The 21,417-nt window shown below is 44.3% G+C and overlaps 1 protein-coding gene across 1 annotated transcript in view; it reads left to right on the top strand.

Moving 5' to 3' along the window:
- Window positions 1-323: 323 nt before the first annotated feature.
- Window positions 324-21,417, top strand: part of SIRT6 (sirtuin 6) — a 46,067-nt gene continuing 24,973 nt past the window's right edge. Inside the window, exons 1-3 of the mRNA XM_078668458.1 lie at window positions 324-524; window positions 4,448-4,575; window positions 4,745-4,927. Of these exons, the coding sequence (XP_078524584.1) occupies window positions 459-524; window positions 4,448-4,575; window positions 4,745-4,927 (377 nt within the window). The 5' untranslated portion in view covers window positions 324-458. The remainder of the gene's footprint in view (window positions 525-4,447; window positions 4,576-4,744; window positions 4,928-21,417) is intronic.

Genomic DNA, 21,417 nt, shown 5'->3' with positions numbered 1-21,417 from the left:
GTCCTGAACTTCAAATGTAGTAGTTACTGAACACTTGGACAAGGAGTAGGAAAGTGCTATAGAAAAGATACAAGTATTTCAGCAGTGTTGAAGTGTTGAAGTAGGAGCAAATTTTTGTGCTACACAAAACCCAGAAATAAATAAATACATAAACAATACATAAATAAACACATAAATAAATTAATGTAAAATGCGGACACTGTGAATCGATATAAATACGTTTTTTTCTCACTTTTACATTGCATGATATACTGTTTATGGATCTTCCTTCCCACCAGCGTATCCTCTTCACATCACTTTGTGGGCGGGTCTTCGTTCGGGTTGTTTTTCCTCGTAGATGGATCACTCTGTTTTCCTTCAACAGGAACACCTGCAGCACTGCCGGAAGTGGGTGATGCTCAGCTTTGGGGGGCCGGAAGTGCATCCCCGAAGATTATAGTGCAGATCCTTGGTTCATCATGTCCGTGAACTACGCGGCGGGGCTCTCCCCCTACCCCGACAAGGGGAAGTGCGGCCTGCCCGAGGTGAGGGGGAGGATGGATGGAAGAGGGGGAGGGAATGGGGACAAAGAGGGAGGAAGGAGAACTGGTGTAGATTGGAGAGAAAAGAAGAAGGGACGGGTGGGAAGGCAGAGGCGTGAACAGAGGAAGCGGGTCCGGAAGAGAAGGATGCAGGGAGGGGGGCACAGGGGGTCATCCTGGGAAGCCGGAAGTCCTTCCCAGTGGTGCAGATGAGGTGGGATGTTTGGGGACGGGATCTGAGATGCAGGGGGCTGAGATCCTGGTCCTTACACATGGGGAAGTGAAGTTAAAGAGTAATGTAAGAGGGGTGTGTGTGTGTGTGAGAGAGAGAGAGAGAGAGAACCGATTAAGGGGTTCAGGGACAAGTGATCAAGGGGTGCATATAGGAGAGCCCTGGGGGATAGGGTACCTATTCCAGGGGTGCAGATAACCCTGTGATGGGATTGTCTGTCCAACAAATGAATGCACTGAATTGACTCGAGTATTAACAGAGGTTGAGGTGGTGGCTAGGTGGCCACCTTTCCATCATCACTTTGCAGGACACTGTGTGTGTACATTTTGCGCTTGCAGAGACATCAGATGTTTGTGGTGGAGGAGTGGGAGAGTTATAACTGCAGAGCACGATTTTGGGACTTCATTCTATTATGTTGATTTATATAGTGTTCACTTCATTACCTATTTGCTTCTAGGCAGTTTAGTGAGCATGGATCTTCGAGGGCATTGTATCTTTCCACCCCGTGTTTTTGTGAGTGGCTGCAGCTATACAACTGAGCAAGAGAGTGGGTGAGATAGTTGACTGGCTTGCATTTGATGTTTCTTTTCCTTGTAGTTTTTTTCTACCCATTTAGAGCAGTTTGAGTAACACTATCGCTTGATGATTTGCTTAATCTCTAAGTGACATTCCTGTTTTAGCAGACCATGTCTTTGATCAGTAGCAGTCATTTTTGCCATAAACCAGATGTGTTTCAAGTCTCTGTTTTGAGGTCATCTCATATGTTTGTGAATTAGTCTTTACGCATGTAGCGAGTAAATAGATTTGTGTGATGAAAGAGTGGAAGCTGGGGTATGGGTTCAGAGGTGGTCTGTAAGCAGTGTTGGAGGTAGATATTGAAGTGAGTGGTAGAGGGGATCATTTTGGGGCTCGGAGGCAGGTGCCTGTACTTGGCATAGACTTGAAGTCCTCTAGCTTGATGTTTTAGCATGTTCTGCAAGAAGTTTCTGAGATGTGTGTAACCGTGTGATGTGTTTCATGGTAACAGGCATGTCTATGAGGGCAGAAGGAACCCTTCCAGCCTTCAAAGCCTTATCGCTTACAGAGCTCGCCAACATACTCACCTCCATCAACGTCACTTATTATTATCATGATGATTTACCCTTCTCCTTCATCAAAGCTCTCTCTGATGATTCTGTATCACCCCTATCCACTATTGTCAATGCGTCTGATGCCCAAGGCATATTCTCATAAGCTTGCAACACAGCTAAGATACTCCCATTTCTAAAGAAACCTACTGTAGTTCTTGACGACTTCACCTACTGCTGGCCCAACACTCGCCTACTATTCCTCGGCATGATAATTGAAAAAGCAGTTTGTGTTCAACTCCAAGGCCATATTAATTCTAACCATCTCCTTCACGACTACCAGAATGACTTCTGATCACAATGCAACCCGGAGACTGCTTCATTACACATTGTAGACAATGCCCTTTTGACCACAGATGAAGATGCTACCAGCTTCCTGATACAGTTTTATCTCGCAGCTGCATACAACACAACCCACTCTGGAGTCTCGAATTGGATTCACCATCAGTGTCCTTGACTGGTACTTCTCCTGCCTTTTCAACCAAAACTAGTTTATTCACCTGGGCACCTCCAGGTCCCAAAAGATCCCTGTCACTTGTGTAGTCCCCAAGGGTTCTACACTGTCCCCTTGTCACCTTGAAACTCCACATGGAGCCACTTGCTGCGCTACCCACATAGAACAGCATCAAGAGTCACCAATATGCAGATTATACACAATTTACTTAGAAGTTGCTGTTATTTCAGAAATCCAGTTCCTCAAGCACTGCTTATGCATCATCTAGACCTAGATGTCCAGCTCCTACCTGAAGCACAACCAAAACAAGGCAGGATTCCTGTTTTTTGTAAAGAACAGGAACATTTACAACCCTTACTCAACGACTTGAACCTTGATGACATGGATCCCCAACTTTCATTGAATACCAAGTCACATGGATTCCGCCTGGACACCAACCTCACCCTCAAGTAACATGTTGCTTGAAAAATAAACACAGCCTAGTTCCAGCTAGCTCTTCAAAAGAAAGTGAAACACATTCTTCCCAAAAGGGACTTCAGAACTGATCTACAAGCTTTTGTACTTTTGCAACTCTATAGTGGGGATGCCCTGCTCCATAGTTTCCTAGACTCCACACGAGATCCTCACTAAGGGCATCACACATGCCTAAGCTTGTCTCCCGCAGGGCTTGAATACATATGGGTACTGCATTATTTATAAAGCCATCACGACGAGCACCCCTGCTTGGCTTGCGCACAACCGTACCATCTTCTGGTGGTTGTCGGTGCTCATGCACCCAAGACACCAACAAATTGCACACCGAGAAATGTAAAATGAAAAAATAAGGCAGAAGGTCTTTCCCATCAAGGCACCCAGGATCTGGAATGACAAGGCTGTGTTCATCAATATCATACCATGCTGCTTCTATTTAGGAAGGAGTTGAAGTAACACTTATTTAATGAATGTACCACTATGCATAAACAGTCAACAAACCAGCTACCTCTCCTATTACTTGCTGACCTGTCCTTGTTTTGGCCCGGTTAAGCTGTTCTCTCCCTTTTTACTAAATTCATTCTATAGAAGTACCACATACATGCCTAAGGTGCATTGGCCCAGAGTAGTTATGTTTCTGTCCTGCCTTGGGGGCATAAGTCTGATTTATGTTTTGTCTAGAATGCTGTTTGTTTCTATATGGGCTTGGAGTTGAGCAGTGACTACTTTATCCATTATTTGTGGGAACAATGGGAGTCCTGCAATTGGTTGATAGTTGGTTCAGTGTGTTGGGGCCAGGGTTGCTTTTTTGAGGAGGGGATATTAGGGTGTGGTTCGGAACTGTGGGGTTCTTTCTTGCTTTCATGGAGTTTGAATGAGGCTAGTACCTTCACTTGTAATTCAGCATTAATGACAGGGCACAGCCATGCAGATTCGTTACTGGGTGTGAATTTTAGTATGAACAGGTTTTCGATGTGGTTGCCTCCTGGAAAGAGGAGCATCGGAGCAGTACCATGATAGCTGTGCGTGGGGGCAGGGATCCTCCGTACAATTGCTGTAGCTGGCCTAACATTTTGTACGTTTTCAGTGAATGAGGAAAATATTGTGGGCTTTGAGGGTGTCTTGTGCAGCAGATTGGGCATTTATAGCCCTCTGAACCACTTTAGAGTTCCCATTGTTCTTTATGGCCTGTAGGACTGATCTGGAGAATTAGCAGAGGGCGCTCTATCTTGGTGTGAATTTAATGGCGTCTCAGCATAGCGTGATCCTGTATGAGGTAATAAGTTGCTACCATTCCTAACTAAGGGCCTGATTTACATCTTGGCGGGTGGGTTGCTTCATCACAATGGTGACGGATATCCCGTCCGCTGAAATATAAATCTCATAGGATATAATGGGATTTCTATTTCGGTGAACGTGATATCCCTCACCATTATGAGAGAGTAACCTGTCCGCCAAGATCTAAATCTGCCCTAATTTGATATTTCACAACCTGCATGTAGGAGCTTTGTAGTTACTGAGAGAGAGTGGGGAAACAGTTTGTTTTGTTGATGTTTTTTTGACCTGCTTAGAGACTTGTGCTGCACATATTAATGCCAGCTGTTTTGTTGTTTACTCCCTCCATTGTAACTTTCATTTTCAGGTGTTTGATCCCCAAGATGAAGTTGAAAGAAAAGTCCAGGAGCTTGCAGAGCTTGTCAAGAATTCTTCTTACACCGTTTTCCACACTGGTGCAGGCATCAGTACAGCTTCGGGCATACCTGATTTCAGGTGAGTTTACATTTAGTGTGGGGTACCTGGTTGTGCTGAGCCTTTGAATTTAAAAGCATAGTTGTGCTGTTTCTCAGCAGGGTTTTTTTTTTTTACCTTCTTGTTGTATTGCGGGTTGTGTCCTTCCCCTTTCTTCGTTCTATACTAAGCTTTTTTTCTATATTTTCAGGGGACCAACAGGTGTATGGACGATGGAGGAGAAGGGCTTGCACCCCAAGTTTGACACCACTTTTGAAAATGCACGCCCCTCGAAGACTCATATGGCCTTGCTGCAGCTAGAGAGAGTCGGAATCCTAAAGTTCTTGGTCAGCCAGAATGTCGATGGATTGCATGTGCGCTCTGGTTTCCCACGGTATGAAGCTGTATGTGCTGAAATGCTTGGTCACTGAATTGAACCCACCATGCGTCCACTTGCCATGATGCTCTGCTGCACCTTCTGCAAACACAGGTTCCTACCTCTAACCTAGGGCGCCTCAGCTTTTAACGATGCAGCGCTGTACCTTATGAGTACTTTGGATGGCGCCTCTAAGTGTGCATGCCCATCAATGGTGGAAGGCTGTGGGTAATGTGTACATTGGGTCTCTGTAACGCTAATTAACTGAATCCGGTAGACTGTCTGTAATATATTGGTTGACTGCTCAAAGCTGGTGTGCTGAGGTTGCCCACGATTCTCACCTGTAAGTTATAGCTGTAAAAATGGTAAAAGGCTTTGTCGCTTTCTAGCTCAACATGGATGACACTGTTAATCTTATGCTCAAAAACTCTGCTAGAAAAACAGACATTTGAGGTGAGCGTTTTAGAGTGTCGCGGGGTTGTAGGGTGCATTATATAAAGTAGAAAAAAGCAAAAGCTGTCTCTATGCCAGAGACCATGTTTTAGACACTTTGAAGGATTCTCTCATTCCCTTGTGCAGAGTCTTCCTGTACCCCATATTTAATGTAATAGAAAAAAGATTTTGTCTAGGCTACTGGAAAGTGCTAATCGCAGACACACTGTACAAGAGGGGAAGGAGCTAGCTCTGAGACCTACAGCCAATCATTGACCAATAATGCATGCCACCAGCCGCTGACCACAGAAGGGAGGAGCTTTAGACCTCTTTGCCCCAAAAATATGTACCGTAACCTTCTCCAGCTGCAGTATGGATCGCAGACTCGGATCACACGTGTACCTGCAGTACACTGATCGCCTGTACTCAAGGCCTGGCAGTAGCACCATTAGCCTTACTTAGGGGCCAGTAAGCAAACCATTTATCTGCAATCAAGATGTTGCAAAACTGGATAACTCCTACCAGAATTGCAGGAATGTTTCAGCAGTTCCCATCAAGATGTGTTAAAACACCAACTATCAATCAGTACTCCGATTCCTTGAATCTAGCAGCAACTTTCAGAACACCATCCCCCACCGCCCTTATTGTGTACTATCTGAAAAGTAGCAGTAGCATTCAAGGGTCTTGGGACATGCACTGTGCTAACTGCTTTTAAGAAATTGCATATCATTCCGAATCCTCAAGTCTGCAGCAACTGTTAGCAGTCCCCAGATGTTCCTGGAATGTAGCAATTTCACAAAACACAGAACATTAAGAACATTAGCACCCCCACCCCCCAGTTGTGCACAAGGTACCACAAAGCATCTAGTCCATCATTCAGCCTTGAATCACTATCCACCTGCTACAGAAGAATGCTCTAACCCCACTCCTACCTCCTGTCACTTCCCCAAGACCTTCTTTGATTGCTGGGGAACCACAAAGAGAATGCTCTTGGTTTCCAAGAGTCTTGTACAGGTGAATTGTTCCCATGTATCTAGTGTTGTGTGAAACATTTCCAGCCATTTCTGTTTTTTTTTGTTTAGCTAGCAGCAATTTAGATCCTGGGATTTGAGCCCCTACTTGGAATGTTACTAGAGAAAGTCACCAGATAAGAGCATGGGTGGCTAAAAGACCAGAGCTGAAGTTGTCATGTGGTAGGGGTCCATTTGCTAGCTATGCCTGTTCTGTGAGAATAGCTTTCAGACCTCATGCTAATCTCTGCTCCTACTCGTTCTGTGTGAGGAGAGTTGGGACAGCTGCTAACCATGCTGATCAGCTGCACATGCCCAGCTGCTTCACATGCTACATGTTCAAAACATGTGAGTGAATCTTTCACTCAGTTGATTTAATCAGGCTCTATTGCACTTGGTACTCAAGTGAAAACAGTTGGGAATGACCCTCTATCTCAAACCAGCACATGTGCAATGATGATGCCCCAGGCCCTTTTGCTGCAGCGTTGTTCTGCTTGGGTTTTTGGATCAGATAGGACCAGCTCATCAGAGCCTCACTAACCCAGTCAGAACGTTACTCTCTCTCCTCTCCCTAGGACCTATTTACAACAGGTATCTACCCCCTAAGGACAGGGAATTCCTAAGATACATACCATGTAATATCAGCAATCGGCGGCCTCGCGGTCACTCCGACCCAGACCTCTCTACCCTACTGGCAGTATATCGGCGGCCTCACGGTCACTCAGACCCAGACCTCTCTACCCTAATGGCAGTATATCCTATGATCAGCAATCGGCGGCCTCACGGTCACTCAGACCCAGACCTCTCTACCCTACTGGCAGTATATCGGCGGCCTCACGGTCACTCAGACCCAGACCTCTCTACCCTAATGGCAGTATATCCTATGATCAGCAATCGGCGGCCTCACGGTCACTCAGACCCAGACCTCTCTACCCTACTGGCAGTATATCGGCGGCCTCACGGTCACTCCGACCCAGACCTCTCTACCCTAATGGCAGTATATCCTATGATTACCATTACATAAAAGGGATCAGTCTCACTATTCATCAGGGGTATAGAACTACAGTATTACCAATCACACAATGACTGCCAATTTGGATGATGTACAACCTATCCCTCAATCCAAGAGCTCCTCTCTCCCTTATTCAGTTACCACTTACCTGATCAGGGTTAGCATCTGTTCACATAGCAGCACCTGACTAGAAGAACAGGTTACCTTTTCATACAAGAATAAGAAGCACACTATGCAAAGGTTATTATCAAATGTACGCTCTCCTCTCCCCCTTGCTCAGACCCACATGGACGGGAGATGCATCCGTTCACCTGCACCTGACTAGAAGAAAGGTTAGCCTCACTACCAATAACAATTTCTGCACAATGGTTCACTAAGAACTGGGGTACTTTATTCATAACAAACATACATCATCACATTACAACACATACACAGATCTGCAGGGTCTCTGTAAAGACCACATCCACATCTAACTAACAGAGACTGTAAATAGACTGCACACCGCTGAAAGGAAAAGGATTAGTAATACAATAAAACATTACAGTAGGGAATCTAACCTAGGAAATCAAAGCAAGGTTAATATAAGTGTAAAGCAAACTAGTTTAGAACACCTCACCCTATTAGGAGGACTGTCTCTCTCTCTCTCTCTGGTGGAATCAGGGCTCTCTCTCTCTCCCTTCATCACCACAGCTTCACTCCTCTGGCTCAGCTGCCCCAGCTGGCAACTCCCACTCCTCCATAAGGCATCCGGATACACTGGCAGCTCCAGCTGACAGTTCCAACTTGGTTCTAATATTCATCTGACTGCTTTCTCCAACCTCAGCAATCATCTGCCTTCTCTCTCTCCATTCGCAGAATCCACTGCAACTGACTTGAACGGTCCCAAACACCAACTGACACTCCGCCTCTTCTGTACCTCGCTAATATGGAATGCTCTCCTCTAGTGGAAAGTTCCAGTCAATAGCCTCCTCCCATCAGTTTCATGCACCAGGCTCCTTGCGCTAGACGCTCTCACAGTGATCAGCTGCTTGTTTCGTCTAGAGACTTGAGCCCAGGGACACTTCTTGATTAGATTCAGCTCTGGCCGGTTCTCTCTGGTTTGCAAAGAGCAGACAACACCTCATAACTAAAACATTACCTTTACCCTGCAAGCATCTCAGCTCTGCAGGGACAGAAAGCAAAATGGAGTCTCTCTAGTTCTGGGCCTTGTAGGCCTGAGAAGGATGAAATAACACTTAGCTCTATCAGAGTACCTATGCAAACCATACCAATATGTAATATAAGGTCAGGACTACAGGATCCACCCTCTACTATAGGTAGAATCATACAATTATGTCAAAGCCAATAGGCAATAGATGGATTAGAGTCAAGAATAAGGGATCTAAGTATGGCAAAAAGGCCTTAAGAGGACCAACCCAAGGCAAGAATAGAGATTCAGGATGTTAGCAAGCTTAAAGTCACCATCACTCATAAATAGAGCCCAGAAATCAAGCAGAACAAGCGTCTACAGCCAGTTGGAGAAGGACTGCTAATGGGTTCAGAATACGCCCAATGAAGTGACACGTTTCAGTTTTGTCTCTAATGCTGTTCCACCTGCACACAGTGCACATCTGCAGCAAGTGATCGTCCTTGGTGTGGCAAATGTTATACCGCAGTAAGAGCCACTGTACACCTGGGGATACAAAAAACACTGTCCGCACTTGCAAATGTAATAAATAGTTTCTAAAGGAGACAGGGTGCATTGTGCAGCTGAGCAATTTTCACATATATGGCTAATTTTGCATATCTGTCAGAATCACTGTGAAGCATATGTATTCTATAGTTCTGTGGTCACATCTTTGCCAAGTGTGCCTATGTATGACACTCTCACCGGGGTCTGTCTTTACAGCGAACAGCACTTTACATGCTTAGGTTTTTGAGCCAAGACTAACAACTCTGAGAGTTGACTGTACGTCCCAGAAAGCCAAATGCTTGTGGCTAAAAAAGAAGGTTGCCTGTCATGAGGCTCACATGAGGCCACCTGACAGCTAAATGATCACATATGCGAATAGTGAAAAAATCCCTAAGGGAATAGGAGGCTCAAAAGAAACAGTATTGATCAAGTTGCAGTGCATCAGAGTTGCACAACAAAAAAGCAAGTGTCCAAGAGGGAAGCAATTGGGAAATTTAATAACAAAAATTAATTTGGAAAGCTATAGATTTTCTCCCAACCACGGCCCTCGTTGATTTAAAAGCCGGACAATGTTCTTCTCTCCCACTTGGATATACTGAAACTTAAGGTTAAGATTGTATCTTTCTTTTTTCCCTTACCCCCACCTCCTTTATCTATACTACTATTATAAAGCGAGAACTGGGAACCTTTGAGGCGGGTAAACTCCAAAACTACACCTCCAATCACAACACCCAATACAGCGTTGGAAAGGGGAGGTCCACGAGATGGACATAGGCTATAGCACCACACCATATACATTAAGGGGGGAGAACGTTAGGGGGAAAGTAGTCCTTAGGCGTATGCATACAGTGATAGAACGCGGCGTACGGCGTCATGGGCGCATAACGCGGCGTATACGCGATGGCGTGTGGGCGTGGCATGGGGAGGAGCACGGAACCGACACCCGGTTCAGTGAAATGTGCGAGAGCTGCGGCGAAAGTGGAGCCGTGGGAAAAGTAACGCGGCGTTCGGGCGTCCGGCCAGGAGCGCAGAACCGACACCGGGTTAAGGGACTTCCTGGTAGCTGTAAGCTGGCGTGGGGAGGAGCGTGGAACCGACACCCGGTTCAGTGCAATCTCCGCAATGCTAAAGAGAGCGGCGGCGAGAGTGGGGCCGTGGGCCTGAGCCGGCCCCCGAGGATGACGCCAGGTAAGGGACTTCCTGGTAGCTGTATTGCCCCGGACAACAAATGACATAAAACAACCTAGGCAATCATAATTTGCGTAGTTTACAATAAAATGTTGAGCAAAAAAGAAGCTACCAATCAATTAAATTTCCAATATTTATGCACATATATATATATATATATATAAAACAACACATCAATTACAGACATATAAAAATTATGTGAGTAAATCAATTAGTCGCAATACTTATAAAACAAAGAAATACAACACAACAATTTTCGAATTACAACAAATAGATTTTTAAAAAAAAACATATTAAAAAGTGGCACAAAATTTCTCGACGCGCGTTTCGGCGACCAGCGCCTTCTTCTGGAGGAGCCACGTATTTTCTATGGATATAATAATGAAAAATACAACAACAAAGGAATATACATAATAAAGAGACATTACATTCTTGAACAAAAGTCTTGAAAGGTAGCTTTATATAGACTTCTTATCTAACAAATACAATAATAAACTGATTTCAACGTTCTTATCTTTCAAGTCCTTGTACATTTCCAAAATTAACCAAATCAGGGAGGGCAAGGGAAAGGGGAAGTTGAAAGAAGAGAAACAGAGAGAAAAGAAAATAAGTAAATTTCAGGGCCTTCTACAGGTTTTCATCAATAAACCATGTAGTCACACATCTCTATGACTGAATATAGTATCTAATTTTAAGGAGACCTATTCATAGATTCTTCCTAAGCTATCCATATACATACTCACAGATGAGGATGAAAGGTGTCATGATGTATTCGAGATCAGAGCATAGATGGCTCAATTTCTTTCTTCACCAAGATGTTCGCAGTGGCAGATATATCCAAACTGTGAACAACCTATCAGGTCTTAGGACTGTGGAAGACATATCACAGTTAGATCTTTCTATCCTGTTAATAGGTGAACACTTCCAATATCAAAAGGATGCATCTCATATATTTTCAATAGCTTATGACATTTATCTGCTAGATTTGTTAATTCAGTTGATTGGTTAGATGTTTCCTACATGGTCCCTGGTTGTAGACATGGGTTATGACGAGGATAGAGCTGTTTATTTTAATTTATTTTATATTACTTCATTATCGACCGGACAACGTCAGGACGGGCTGCTTGTTTATTATAAATTTCACAAATCAACAGCCAATTTTCGTGTAACTTAACCTGACATGCTGATGCTTAGTTACAAGTTGGACAAGATTTTGAGCTTCCTCAGTTTGCTATTATTTTTGTCTATGGAGTATTGGAGGTGAGTCCCATATACGCTTTGGTTTCTGTTCAAACTGTGTATGTCTATGCTCAGTCATACTTTTCCAGGCGTGTTCGGGGCCACAACCACTGGTGAAGGCCTTTGTAAAATTATATTGATTTCCTCATGGCTTCATAATATCATATTAGCAATATCCTATTTTGCTCTTATAGGCAAAATTCTCATTTTATGTTTTACTCCTTGCTTAGGCCCCAATTCATGGCAGTTGAACTCCACAGTTCCTCTCTGATCACATCTTTATAGTGATCACTTGTAAGTTCAGACTTATATGCATTTACAAAACTAGCAGCTAGACTCAACAATCAGTACGATGCAGGTACGATTTATTACAGTTATTGAGGAATATGTGTGGGGTTTTGCATCCATTGAAAGAGAGACCGATGTAGAAACACAGCCGTTTTGTTGCCTAAAAGTTTCCTCTACCACTACACTACAGTCAGTAGAAGACCCTTGAAACTAAGGGTATCAATCACACATGTATCTTGAAAACAACAGACCATTTTCTGCATAGCGAAGGGTAGCCATTCTGTGCTATATTTTGATACTATGCACATGATGATATGGTATGTTTGACCTGGCTTTATCTGAATGATTGTGAGTTGTATTATGGTGTGGTGCTGGGGAAGTGCGCTTGAGTTGGTAGCACCTCCATAACTGTGCAGAGAGAAGGGCGACTCAAGAACTAGGGCAGCAGTGTATAGTCAGATTCATATGAAGGTATATGCACATGCATATAGTACAATGCCAAGGGGGTGGATCTGTATTAACACTCATCTCTTGTTCTGCATACAGTGTTGTGTTGGCAGGGATGCCATGCAGGGGCTGTGTATGGTAAATTAGGTATTCGCTTATTTGATGGGTTCAACGTTGTATGATTCCATGTCAGCCTAATGCATTCTTGTAGATTTAGTTCTGGTTTATCTCAATTCAACCGTTTCACTGAACTTCTGATTACAGTAGTCTGTAGAATGAAAAACTGGACTGGAATATGTTGCGCTTGGCTACACTGTGTGGTCTGGTCGCTTTAATGGCGCACTGGTGCCCAGACAGAACCCCTAATCATGTTGGTATTCTGCTGGTTTCTGCGGCATGTGATTGCGTGTGACACAACGGCACAGATTGTACCAAGCATGCTTTTGTGTTTGCACAAGTACTGTTAATCAGTGGAGCTTCTTGTGAGAGTGTGTGGCTGCCTGTTCACAGTGGCTGGTGCAGAATCATGCCATCTTGAGTTAATCCTTATACTGCTCACTCGTGTGTAAACCATAGAGTACTGTCGAAGTCATGTAGACACTGATAGATTAAGTCATCTCCTTGTTACGAAGGACCCACAACTTGGCCTTAAAGGGCCCACTTAAATTTGGATATTTTGATGCAATGTATGAGGAGCCCAGCACTTGCAATGAAACCTTTTACTGTTCATTAATTGCATGTCAGTGGGGATATTGCTTTTCTAATGATATTTGGCTGTATATCCTCCTCCTGAGGTCTGATATTTTATGTTCATCCTAATTTCAAGATTTCAGTCTTGTGCGGTGTACACCCTCACCGCGCTCCTCTGTCTCGTCTCTGCATGAGATTTGATGGACAGCTGTGTGTCTGGAGGGGCAAGAACTGGGAGTGAATGAGGGAGAAAGCAAATGAGTACTGCAGACTGAAGCTGCCCGCAAGGGTCCCAGAGACCTCGTTAGCGAGGAGAACTATCAGGAAACGGCTACAAGGAAAGCGAGAGGTTTGCTTCCTACCACACTTTAGCCGAGAGCAGCAGCAAATGATGACCTTCAGCTTCCGCCAGCAAAAACATTGGCTGTATTAATGTACTGGGGAGTTTCTCCATTAGAAAAGCCTTTGAGAGGCCTTCAAAGAAGTTCTCTGTAGAGATTGTGTTGTCTTGCATCTTCGATAGCTGCTTTTCTCTTCTCCTCTAGGGTCCTCATTACTATAAACTCTGATGTAGCGCAGCATCCCTCGGGCTTGCTCACTACCCTGCTTTTATATTAACTGCAATGCAGCTTGCCTGTCCATCATTTTCTTTGCTCCCCTTGTCAGCAAGGCAGCCTTGCTCAAATTTCCAAAGCGTAGGCATGTGTTTTTATAAAAGTACATTAATGTATGTATTCATGGAAACTCTCCGGGTTGCACTATCGTTGAACCTATAGAGGCAGCTGGCTCAGGATATTCTGTGTGTTGCATCAGCAAGCGATAGGGGAATGTGATGCTATTTGCCGAGTAGATATGTTCTAGTTGTACAGATTTCCTTCCCTTCTGAAAATTGCAAGTTTATAAAGTTTGACAAAATCTGCTTTTGACGTAAACATGTTACCATACATATTCTACTTTTAGCTGTTCACCATTTCTGAGTGTACATTATCTCTAAAGCGTACACTTACAAGTCTCAACCCCCTAAAACCAGAGGGCTGAGACAAATATCACTACGCATGACTTGTAATTATCCACACTGTCTTGAACAATGATTGTCTACTTAGTGGCAATCAGTTTACATACATATAAGGTAGCGGAGAGGTTACTTACACTATGGACCTCGTTTTGGGCATTATCGACATTATTTTTTTGACCATTGCGACAGAATTGCAGCATCTGCACTTTTCATGCATTTCGGATCTAGGTATTGTCTCCTGCAAACACAGGAGAAGGCCTCTCTTGTTGGGCCAGGCCTCAGTTAGAGTAGAAAAATCCACATCTTGGGTCAGTAGTCCAATCCTCTTGCACTACAAAGACATTCCCTGCTCCGGTGAGAGAACATTAAGTCTGAGTGAGGGAAGAAAGACAAGTGTGTAAGCTAGAAAACTCATACAGTCCAGCAGGTGCAGCAGAAGGCAAAAGAAAGTATGATCCAAAGAGTGATTTTATGACCGGTCTGTTCCATTTCATCAGCTACCTTTTCCCTTATAATCCCCGCTCAGTCCCCTCAACCCGAACCCCCAACACACACACGCGAGAAAAAAGGCCTTAAGAAGAGGATGACCTGGCAAATCCATGAGAACGTCTTATTAAAAGTTTCTCACAGCTCAGAGATATTATAGAGCCATGAATCACCATAGGCCAAGTAAGGTATAAAATCTTCAACCTCATTCAGCTTTTTAATAGATTGAGTTATTTCAGATCTGTTAGCAAATGTTGGAATTTTAACCCAAATTACATTTCAGATCTGTTAGCAAATTTTGGAATTTTAACCCAAATTGCATAAACCTTTCATATTTCATCTTTCATGAATGCTATTTAAAACGGTTTGCAATTTGCAAATGTCACCTGACATTACCTGGGCTATCGCGTTCCACCGTGGCACACAAAGACCATATGTAGTTATCAGCCAAACCGAGATTACAATGTGAGGGGAAAACCCTCCCTGTTGTGACTTTTCCCAGACCCATTTTTCCTGGTAAATTCAGGCAGTTTTCCTGAGTAAGACTGAGGGGCATCTGTGCATAGACATAGATTCCTGGGGTGATTCTCCATTTGTCAGGGTAAAAGTTTAAGAGTGTTGTTATAACACATACAACAATGATCATAACCCGAAGCATTAGTATTTCCAGCGCTATATGCACAGCATTGTTTTTCCCGCACCACTTGTAACAAGGATCTTGGCATTGGATCCCCCAAACACTGAGATATACACAGTACACCAAAGGATCCTGCAGAATTTGTGGTTTACTTACATTTTGAGGAGGCGTGTTAAGCAAAACTTCAACCATCTACCGGGTGAATACTGTCATTCCTAAAAAACAGTCTATACAGAGACGGCCACTGATGGCATTCAAGAAATTGCTCGGCATGATGAGTCCTTGTCCTCTGGGCAAGGTTGAGAATCCAACTGCTTTGTGACTCCCTGGATGATCAGCAGGAAAACCACACGCTTATTGATGGCAACCGACAACCTGGTAAATTGACAGACATCCAAAGACTAATCTTTATAAGTCACCATAGCAACTGAAGTATTCCTAAGGTTTGAAAAGCACTTCTGCACAATTTTGTGCAGACAAACAAACTGCACATCAGCTGGTTCAATTTATCCACAGTAGCCAATTTCACATCAAGTTCATGTTGTTTACGACATGCTTCACAGGTCCTTGAAACATTCAGGGACACTCCTGTCAACTATCAAGAGATCTGGGGTACTGGAGCCTTCAGCAGTTAGGAGGAAAGCATTGCTGCTGCTGGTGTTCTACATTGGAGAAATAGACAAGTTGGTAGGGAGCTTAAGTCTCTATATAAAAGATGCCACAAATGGGAATTCCACTGCAGTGTGGTAGACCACATATTTATAAGGTGAACATTTTAACCGCAGAACTGTTTGCAGTAAATGAAAGCTCTCCCACTAGGTACATCGGAGATGGGGATGCAGGAATCAGCAGCGTGGAGACGACTGCATTACATTTTCACATGCACTTCTTGATTCACCTCATTTTTCTTCTTGTGATCGCAACTGATGGGCATGTGAGGAAACCATTTTCACATTAGTAAATATACCCTACAGAGACATTTCTTATTTAGGGTGAGTGGCAAGATATAGGGCGCAGCGATTCGGATATTCTGAGTTTGGCATCATAGCTCCCAGTGTCAATATTTGAACTCGTAAATCTTTCGAAAATGTATTCAGATTTTGCAGCAAGCCTGTAGAAACAGTTTGTGTGGAGTAAAGCAAGAAGCGTTTGCTTCCTGGGAAGTTTTATTTTCAGATAGTTGGTTTTGGTTGTAACGAAAGCGACATTCTGCATTGCCTTAAACTTGTTCTTACTTCTTCTCTGTTTGAGCTTATGCACAATGTGTACTAAAGCATCGATCATAGGAGGAACTCTGTACCAGAATAATAGATGACACATGTAGAGATAGTGAATTATAACCTTCATTAGAAGACTAATCATTCAAGACCTTCCCTAAAGCAGTGAAAAGCCCAAGTCATTAACTTTTTTCCTGACGCCATTTCTGCCTTCCATGTTAATCACACGACCGAGCTCTCTGTATTTTTTCTGACCTCAAACACCTATGGAGAGAAGCCCTCGCATGTTTATTAAAACGCCAAATTGCATTGTTGTGTAGCATTTACATGGCACATTACTGAAAAGTGGCATGCAGCACTGCTTAACTGCATGATGTACCAAGCAAGGGGGTATGGATGGTAGGGTGTTTTCTTTGCTTTGATCCTGTGCGGGCAGTGATTTGAAGTCATGTGTGACAACCACTGAGGTGTAGTTGTTGTAAACGGGTGCAGTGCTTACCGTGTGCTCGATGAAGAAGTGTGAGAGATTGATATCCATTTATGGCTCGCAGTACACATGATGCTGACAGCTGTGATCAGCTTTGCAAGTTCCTTAATGATGTCTTGAACCGCTTTTATCTTCTCTGTCCTGTTTGCTACTTGGGTCGCCCTCTCCTGGGTAGTATAGGCCTAGCCTGACATGGTCGGAAGCTTGGAGTTAGTGATATATCAGAGTGGGTTGCGTAACCGTCATATAGTGGAGATCAGAGTATATTGGGTTAGTCAGGACACACAGGGTGGATTATGTTAAAATCTCTGGTGGCCAAAAGTATTTATAAGATCGCATCAGATATTACATGTCTGGACAGTCGCAGTTGATTGATATGGGTATCGCATTGGATGGAATATATGTCCTCTATTGGTCCCGACTCATATCAGTATATCAGGACAATATAGTATTAGCATCTATTATACAGCTTGGCTCGAGTATGATCGATTAGAGGGCCACTAAATCATTTGAGTATTAGGTGGGCCATAAGCAGGGTAGTTATCCAGGCGTGCCTGTTGTTACTAAGGTATTAGTCTGTGGGTAGGCGCCAAGGTTAAGCCCTTCATCTCACCAACGTGGATGCAAATTTCCTCGCGTTGGTGGGTCAGGCTAATATTCCTTGGAGAGACCTACTTTGCATCTAGCCTGGCTGGTTATACTCCATCTGTATGCACGGATCATCGCTCGGCCGACGTGACTGCAGAGATTAGAAGTACTCATCAATTATTTGTCACCTTCAGGCAGTTATGATACAGCAAACCGTCTGAAGCATCTTGGTCCAGCGGGATTGTGGCAGCTATGTGCCCGTTCTGTAAATTAGCCGACAAGCATTTGCGAAGTGTGCCAGGAGCGCGTTCCTTCCTAGGCAGCATCCCAGCGGTGGTTGCATGATTAGGGACAATGTGGCCTTCTGTCTCATGCCTCTGCTAAGCACCACTCTTTGGACTATTATTATGCCAGTAAAAATATGTATAGTTTGTAAAACTTCATGGTACCTCTTCACCAACGCTGTGATTTTGACATCTTTTTGTTCTTTATCTTTGATCACTTTCATAGAATTTTCTATTATTTTGATATGTTATGCACCCCCTATCCTGTGCGAGAAATTGAAACCCCACATTTCAAAGCTCCGACGATTGTCGCATTCATTAATTTAGCTTTTATTAATTTGTTCCTTTTATGTAGAGCTATTTTAATGATGATAAATAATAAGTTGTAGAGCTGGCACCAAGGGGTCCATTAGGATGGCGGGCGGATTGCCCCCCGCCAGGCTGGCGGTAGCCACCGCCAGCCTGGCGGGGGCAATCCGCCCGCCATCCTTCCCTGTATTCCCCCCCGCCATATTATAATGGCGGGGGGGACCACGGCGGAGCAAAACACCGCCCGCCACTTTTCCGCCCTGGTCGCATTGCGGCCAGGGCGGGAAATGATTAATATGGTGGCGGTGTCAAGCAGACACCGCCAGCCATAGTATGATGGGCTGACGGTGATGCCTTACCGTGGCGGCGATGCCGCCACGGAAAGGCATGCGGTCTTCACTCTGGGGGCCCCCAGAGTGAAGGAGGGGGGTATTGCTCATGTGGGGGTACCTGTGGTACCCCCTTTCATTTGCATTAACAAAGCGGCAGGCACCGCGCGGTGCCTGCCGCTTTGTTAATGCAAATGCAGAAATGCATTTCTAGCATTGTGGCGGGCGGTGCTGAGAGCACCGCCCGCCACAATGCTAGGAATGCAGGATGTGCCCGCCACTGTGGCGGGCACATCCTAATGCTGGCGCCTGGACCCTTGCCCTTAAGGCGGGCGGTCCCGTTTATCGATAGGGTGGTGGGCGGGCAAAGCCCGCCCGCCATCCTAATGGACCCCCAAGTGTCTCAAACCTGCCTCCCATGTGATTTAAGTCTCTTTCCTTTATACAAAGCGTTTCAGTTGAACAGATTCTTGCTGTAGAATATGCAATTGCTAACCTGTAGTCTTCGTTATGCAGCTTTATATAGGATATTAATCACACAGGTAACACTTCTGTTCGTGAAGCATACACTTATCTCACGTTAATCCAATGTATTCCAAATGTAGTATAGAGTCCGCGAGGTCCTGAGGGTCTGGTAAAAAATAAACGACTCTGATTAGGCGTTCCATCATGGTGTGCCTATACATGAGCTAGGTTCTCCTTTCTTGATTTACATATGAAGAGCATAAAGTGTCCCTCCATGATTGCAATATTCAATGCCTCTTATTTTCTGCAACTATCTTCTTTTGTGTTATATGAAATAAAACCCGTCCCTGGAATTGCAAATGGACAACACTCCTTTTCATAAATATGAAATGAATGTTAGCATTTCATTTTCCTCTTGCAGGTTCAGATTTATTTTAGTGTCACCCTGAAAGGTCCCATATGTTGCACAGACCTTGTGATGTGCTTTGACCGCCCTGCTGCAGTGGATTCTCCACTGGTATCCGATTCCAAAGCAATGTACTATTCCAGCATTTGCAAACCTTTCACCATTGGGCCCCCCTTTCTTTTACTAACCAAAGTTTGGCAGTATTGCAGTCCTACCTCCCCCCGTTTCAACAATACTGCTTTGCGCTAAGAATGGATTCGTTTTCCCCCCACATTCAACCACTTTACTGCTCCTGCCACCAAGAGTGGTCCGGACCCACTTCTAGAAGCCTCTTCACTTGGCGATATCATGTGAAAACTCCATTCTTATGGATTTCTTACCCCAATTAACACTAATCATTGTTGGTAATCCCAGTGATTGGATAGGATATTCAGCGACTCAGTCAGATACAGGGCTCCCCATTATGTCAACGTAGTGCTTCCCTGTCCTCAATATGATCTTGGTATATTTAATCTTGTTGGTACCCTTTGCCCCTTTTCTGTCATCGGGGATCCCACCCAGCATGTGTTCTCCTTGCTAAGTGCATCTCACAAGCCAGGCTCGTTGTGTGGCACGCGATGCTTGTTGAGCGCTCTTGCCGCTAAATGAGTTATTTTTTAAAAAGTTGGCTTAATGGAAAAGTTGAAGCAGCTGCTAGGAAAGTGTCCGCAAAGAAATGCCTTGAACAAGAGATAAATAGTAGATGAAATTTGCCGCCCCTCGGATCTCAGACCTTTTGATCTGCCTTTGTCTCTCTGGGCCAGTCTCACACTTTGCCAGTAATCATCTTTGCTTCCCTTGGAAGGCTTACGGCATAAGAGACTCCGCCACCAGTCGCAGGTTGCTCATTTATGGATTAATGCACCACATCCGTATTGCAGTTTCATCCTTCTTTTCCCTGTGGGGAATGGCTGTAAGATTGGCCCAGTTTTTTGTGCAGCTCTTTCTCTCTGATGCTGTCTTTCCCATTTATCTGTTTGTGCGCTCATGCGTAAAGTTGTAGCAAGAGCCCTCCCTGCCCACCATAATTTACAAACACAAGAAAGTATGGATCACAAATAGGAGGAGAGATCAGATCTAATAACTAGAGAAGAAGGAAACAGACCCTTCCACTTGGATGGATAACCAGCAGGCGTAAATGTGTGAGCTATGGACAGAACAGTCTGGCGTTCTGTGGGGTCCCTGGTGCTGGTAGAATTATGAGAGAGTGAGGAACATTCTTGTTCGGGGCAGATTTGTAATGACCACTCCGAAGAAAAACTTCCATCACCCCAAAAGAGAGTGCAATCACCCCCTATGTGGTGGCGCTGAAGCACTTGCCTGCATGAGGAGCATGCTACACCATGTAGGCCGTGTGGTTGGAAAGATGTTGGTTTTGTCGTGATCCTATGTGTGAAGTGTTTCCATGTTGTGCGTGATGATCACGGAGGTGCGGTCATTGTGTTATGGGACGCAGTGCGCAGCAGTGTGTTGGATGATGAGCTGTAAGAGATAGACGCTCAGTGGTTTTTGTTATGCTGTTAGATTTGAACAGCTTTGCGGGTTACTTTATGATATTTCTTACTAATAGTCTGCTTAGGTGGTTACTGCACTGGGTTCTTCAATCTGAGATTTTGTGTGTAGTTTTGGTTCTGAGTTGCCTTGCCTTTTCAGTCCTGCAGAAGATCATATCTTGATATATTAAATCTCACCGAAGAGCATCTGATGCACCCAGGAAATTTCCTTTTGCCTGTGGCAGAGCGTAACCACACTTTTTCGTGTCGAGTTTTAGCTTTGCATTTTCATGTTCCTATCCTGTATGAAGCTATGCCATATACATCAGGTAGACAACCTATCCCTTTCCAGCAGCTTTAGAAAGCTCTGAGGCCATAACGAGAGCTAGGAGGAGCAGGGATAGGTGGTGGGTGCTGAAATATTAATTTAGGTGGAGATCTAGGCACATGGGTGAAATGAAACGTAGGTCTGGTAGATGCAGTAAAACCAGCATGGGCAGAGATGTAATGATAAAGAGACTGCAGGGTAAATTGAAGTCTGGTTTGGAAGAGTCATGGTGAGGAATATAGGTCCCTTGTGAGCTGCAAGGCAGTGTGAACTTGTTTTCCTCACAACTCCTTACTGCTGGATCGTACCCCCACGCCCCTTCATGTGTATGGATTGTCACTTACCGTGACAATTTCTGATAGCTTCTCTCAAAACTATTGCAAGATTTCTGAAGCCCAGCAAATTGAAGCATGCTTTCCACGCTGAGGGTTTTGTATCTTGGATTTC

The sequence above is a fragment of the Lissotriton helveticus genome, chromosome 12 (assembly GCF_964261635.1).
Source record: "Lissotriton helveticus chromosome 12, aLisHel1.1, whole genome shotgun sequence".
Taxonomy (NCBI): Eukaryota; Metazoa; Chordata; class Amphibia; order Caudata; family Salamandridae; genus Lissotriton; species Lissotriton helveticus.
The sequence above is the reverse complement of the archived record's forward strand: the minus strand, read 5'-3'. Positions and strand labels throughout refer to the sequence as shown.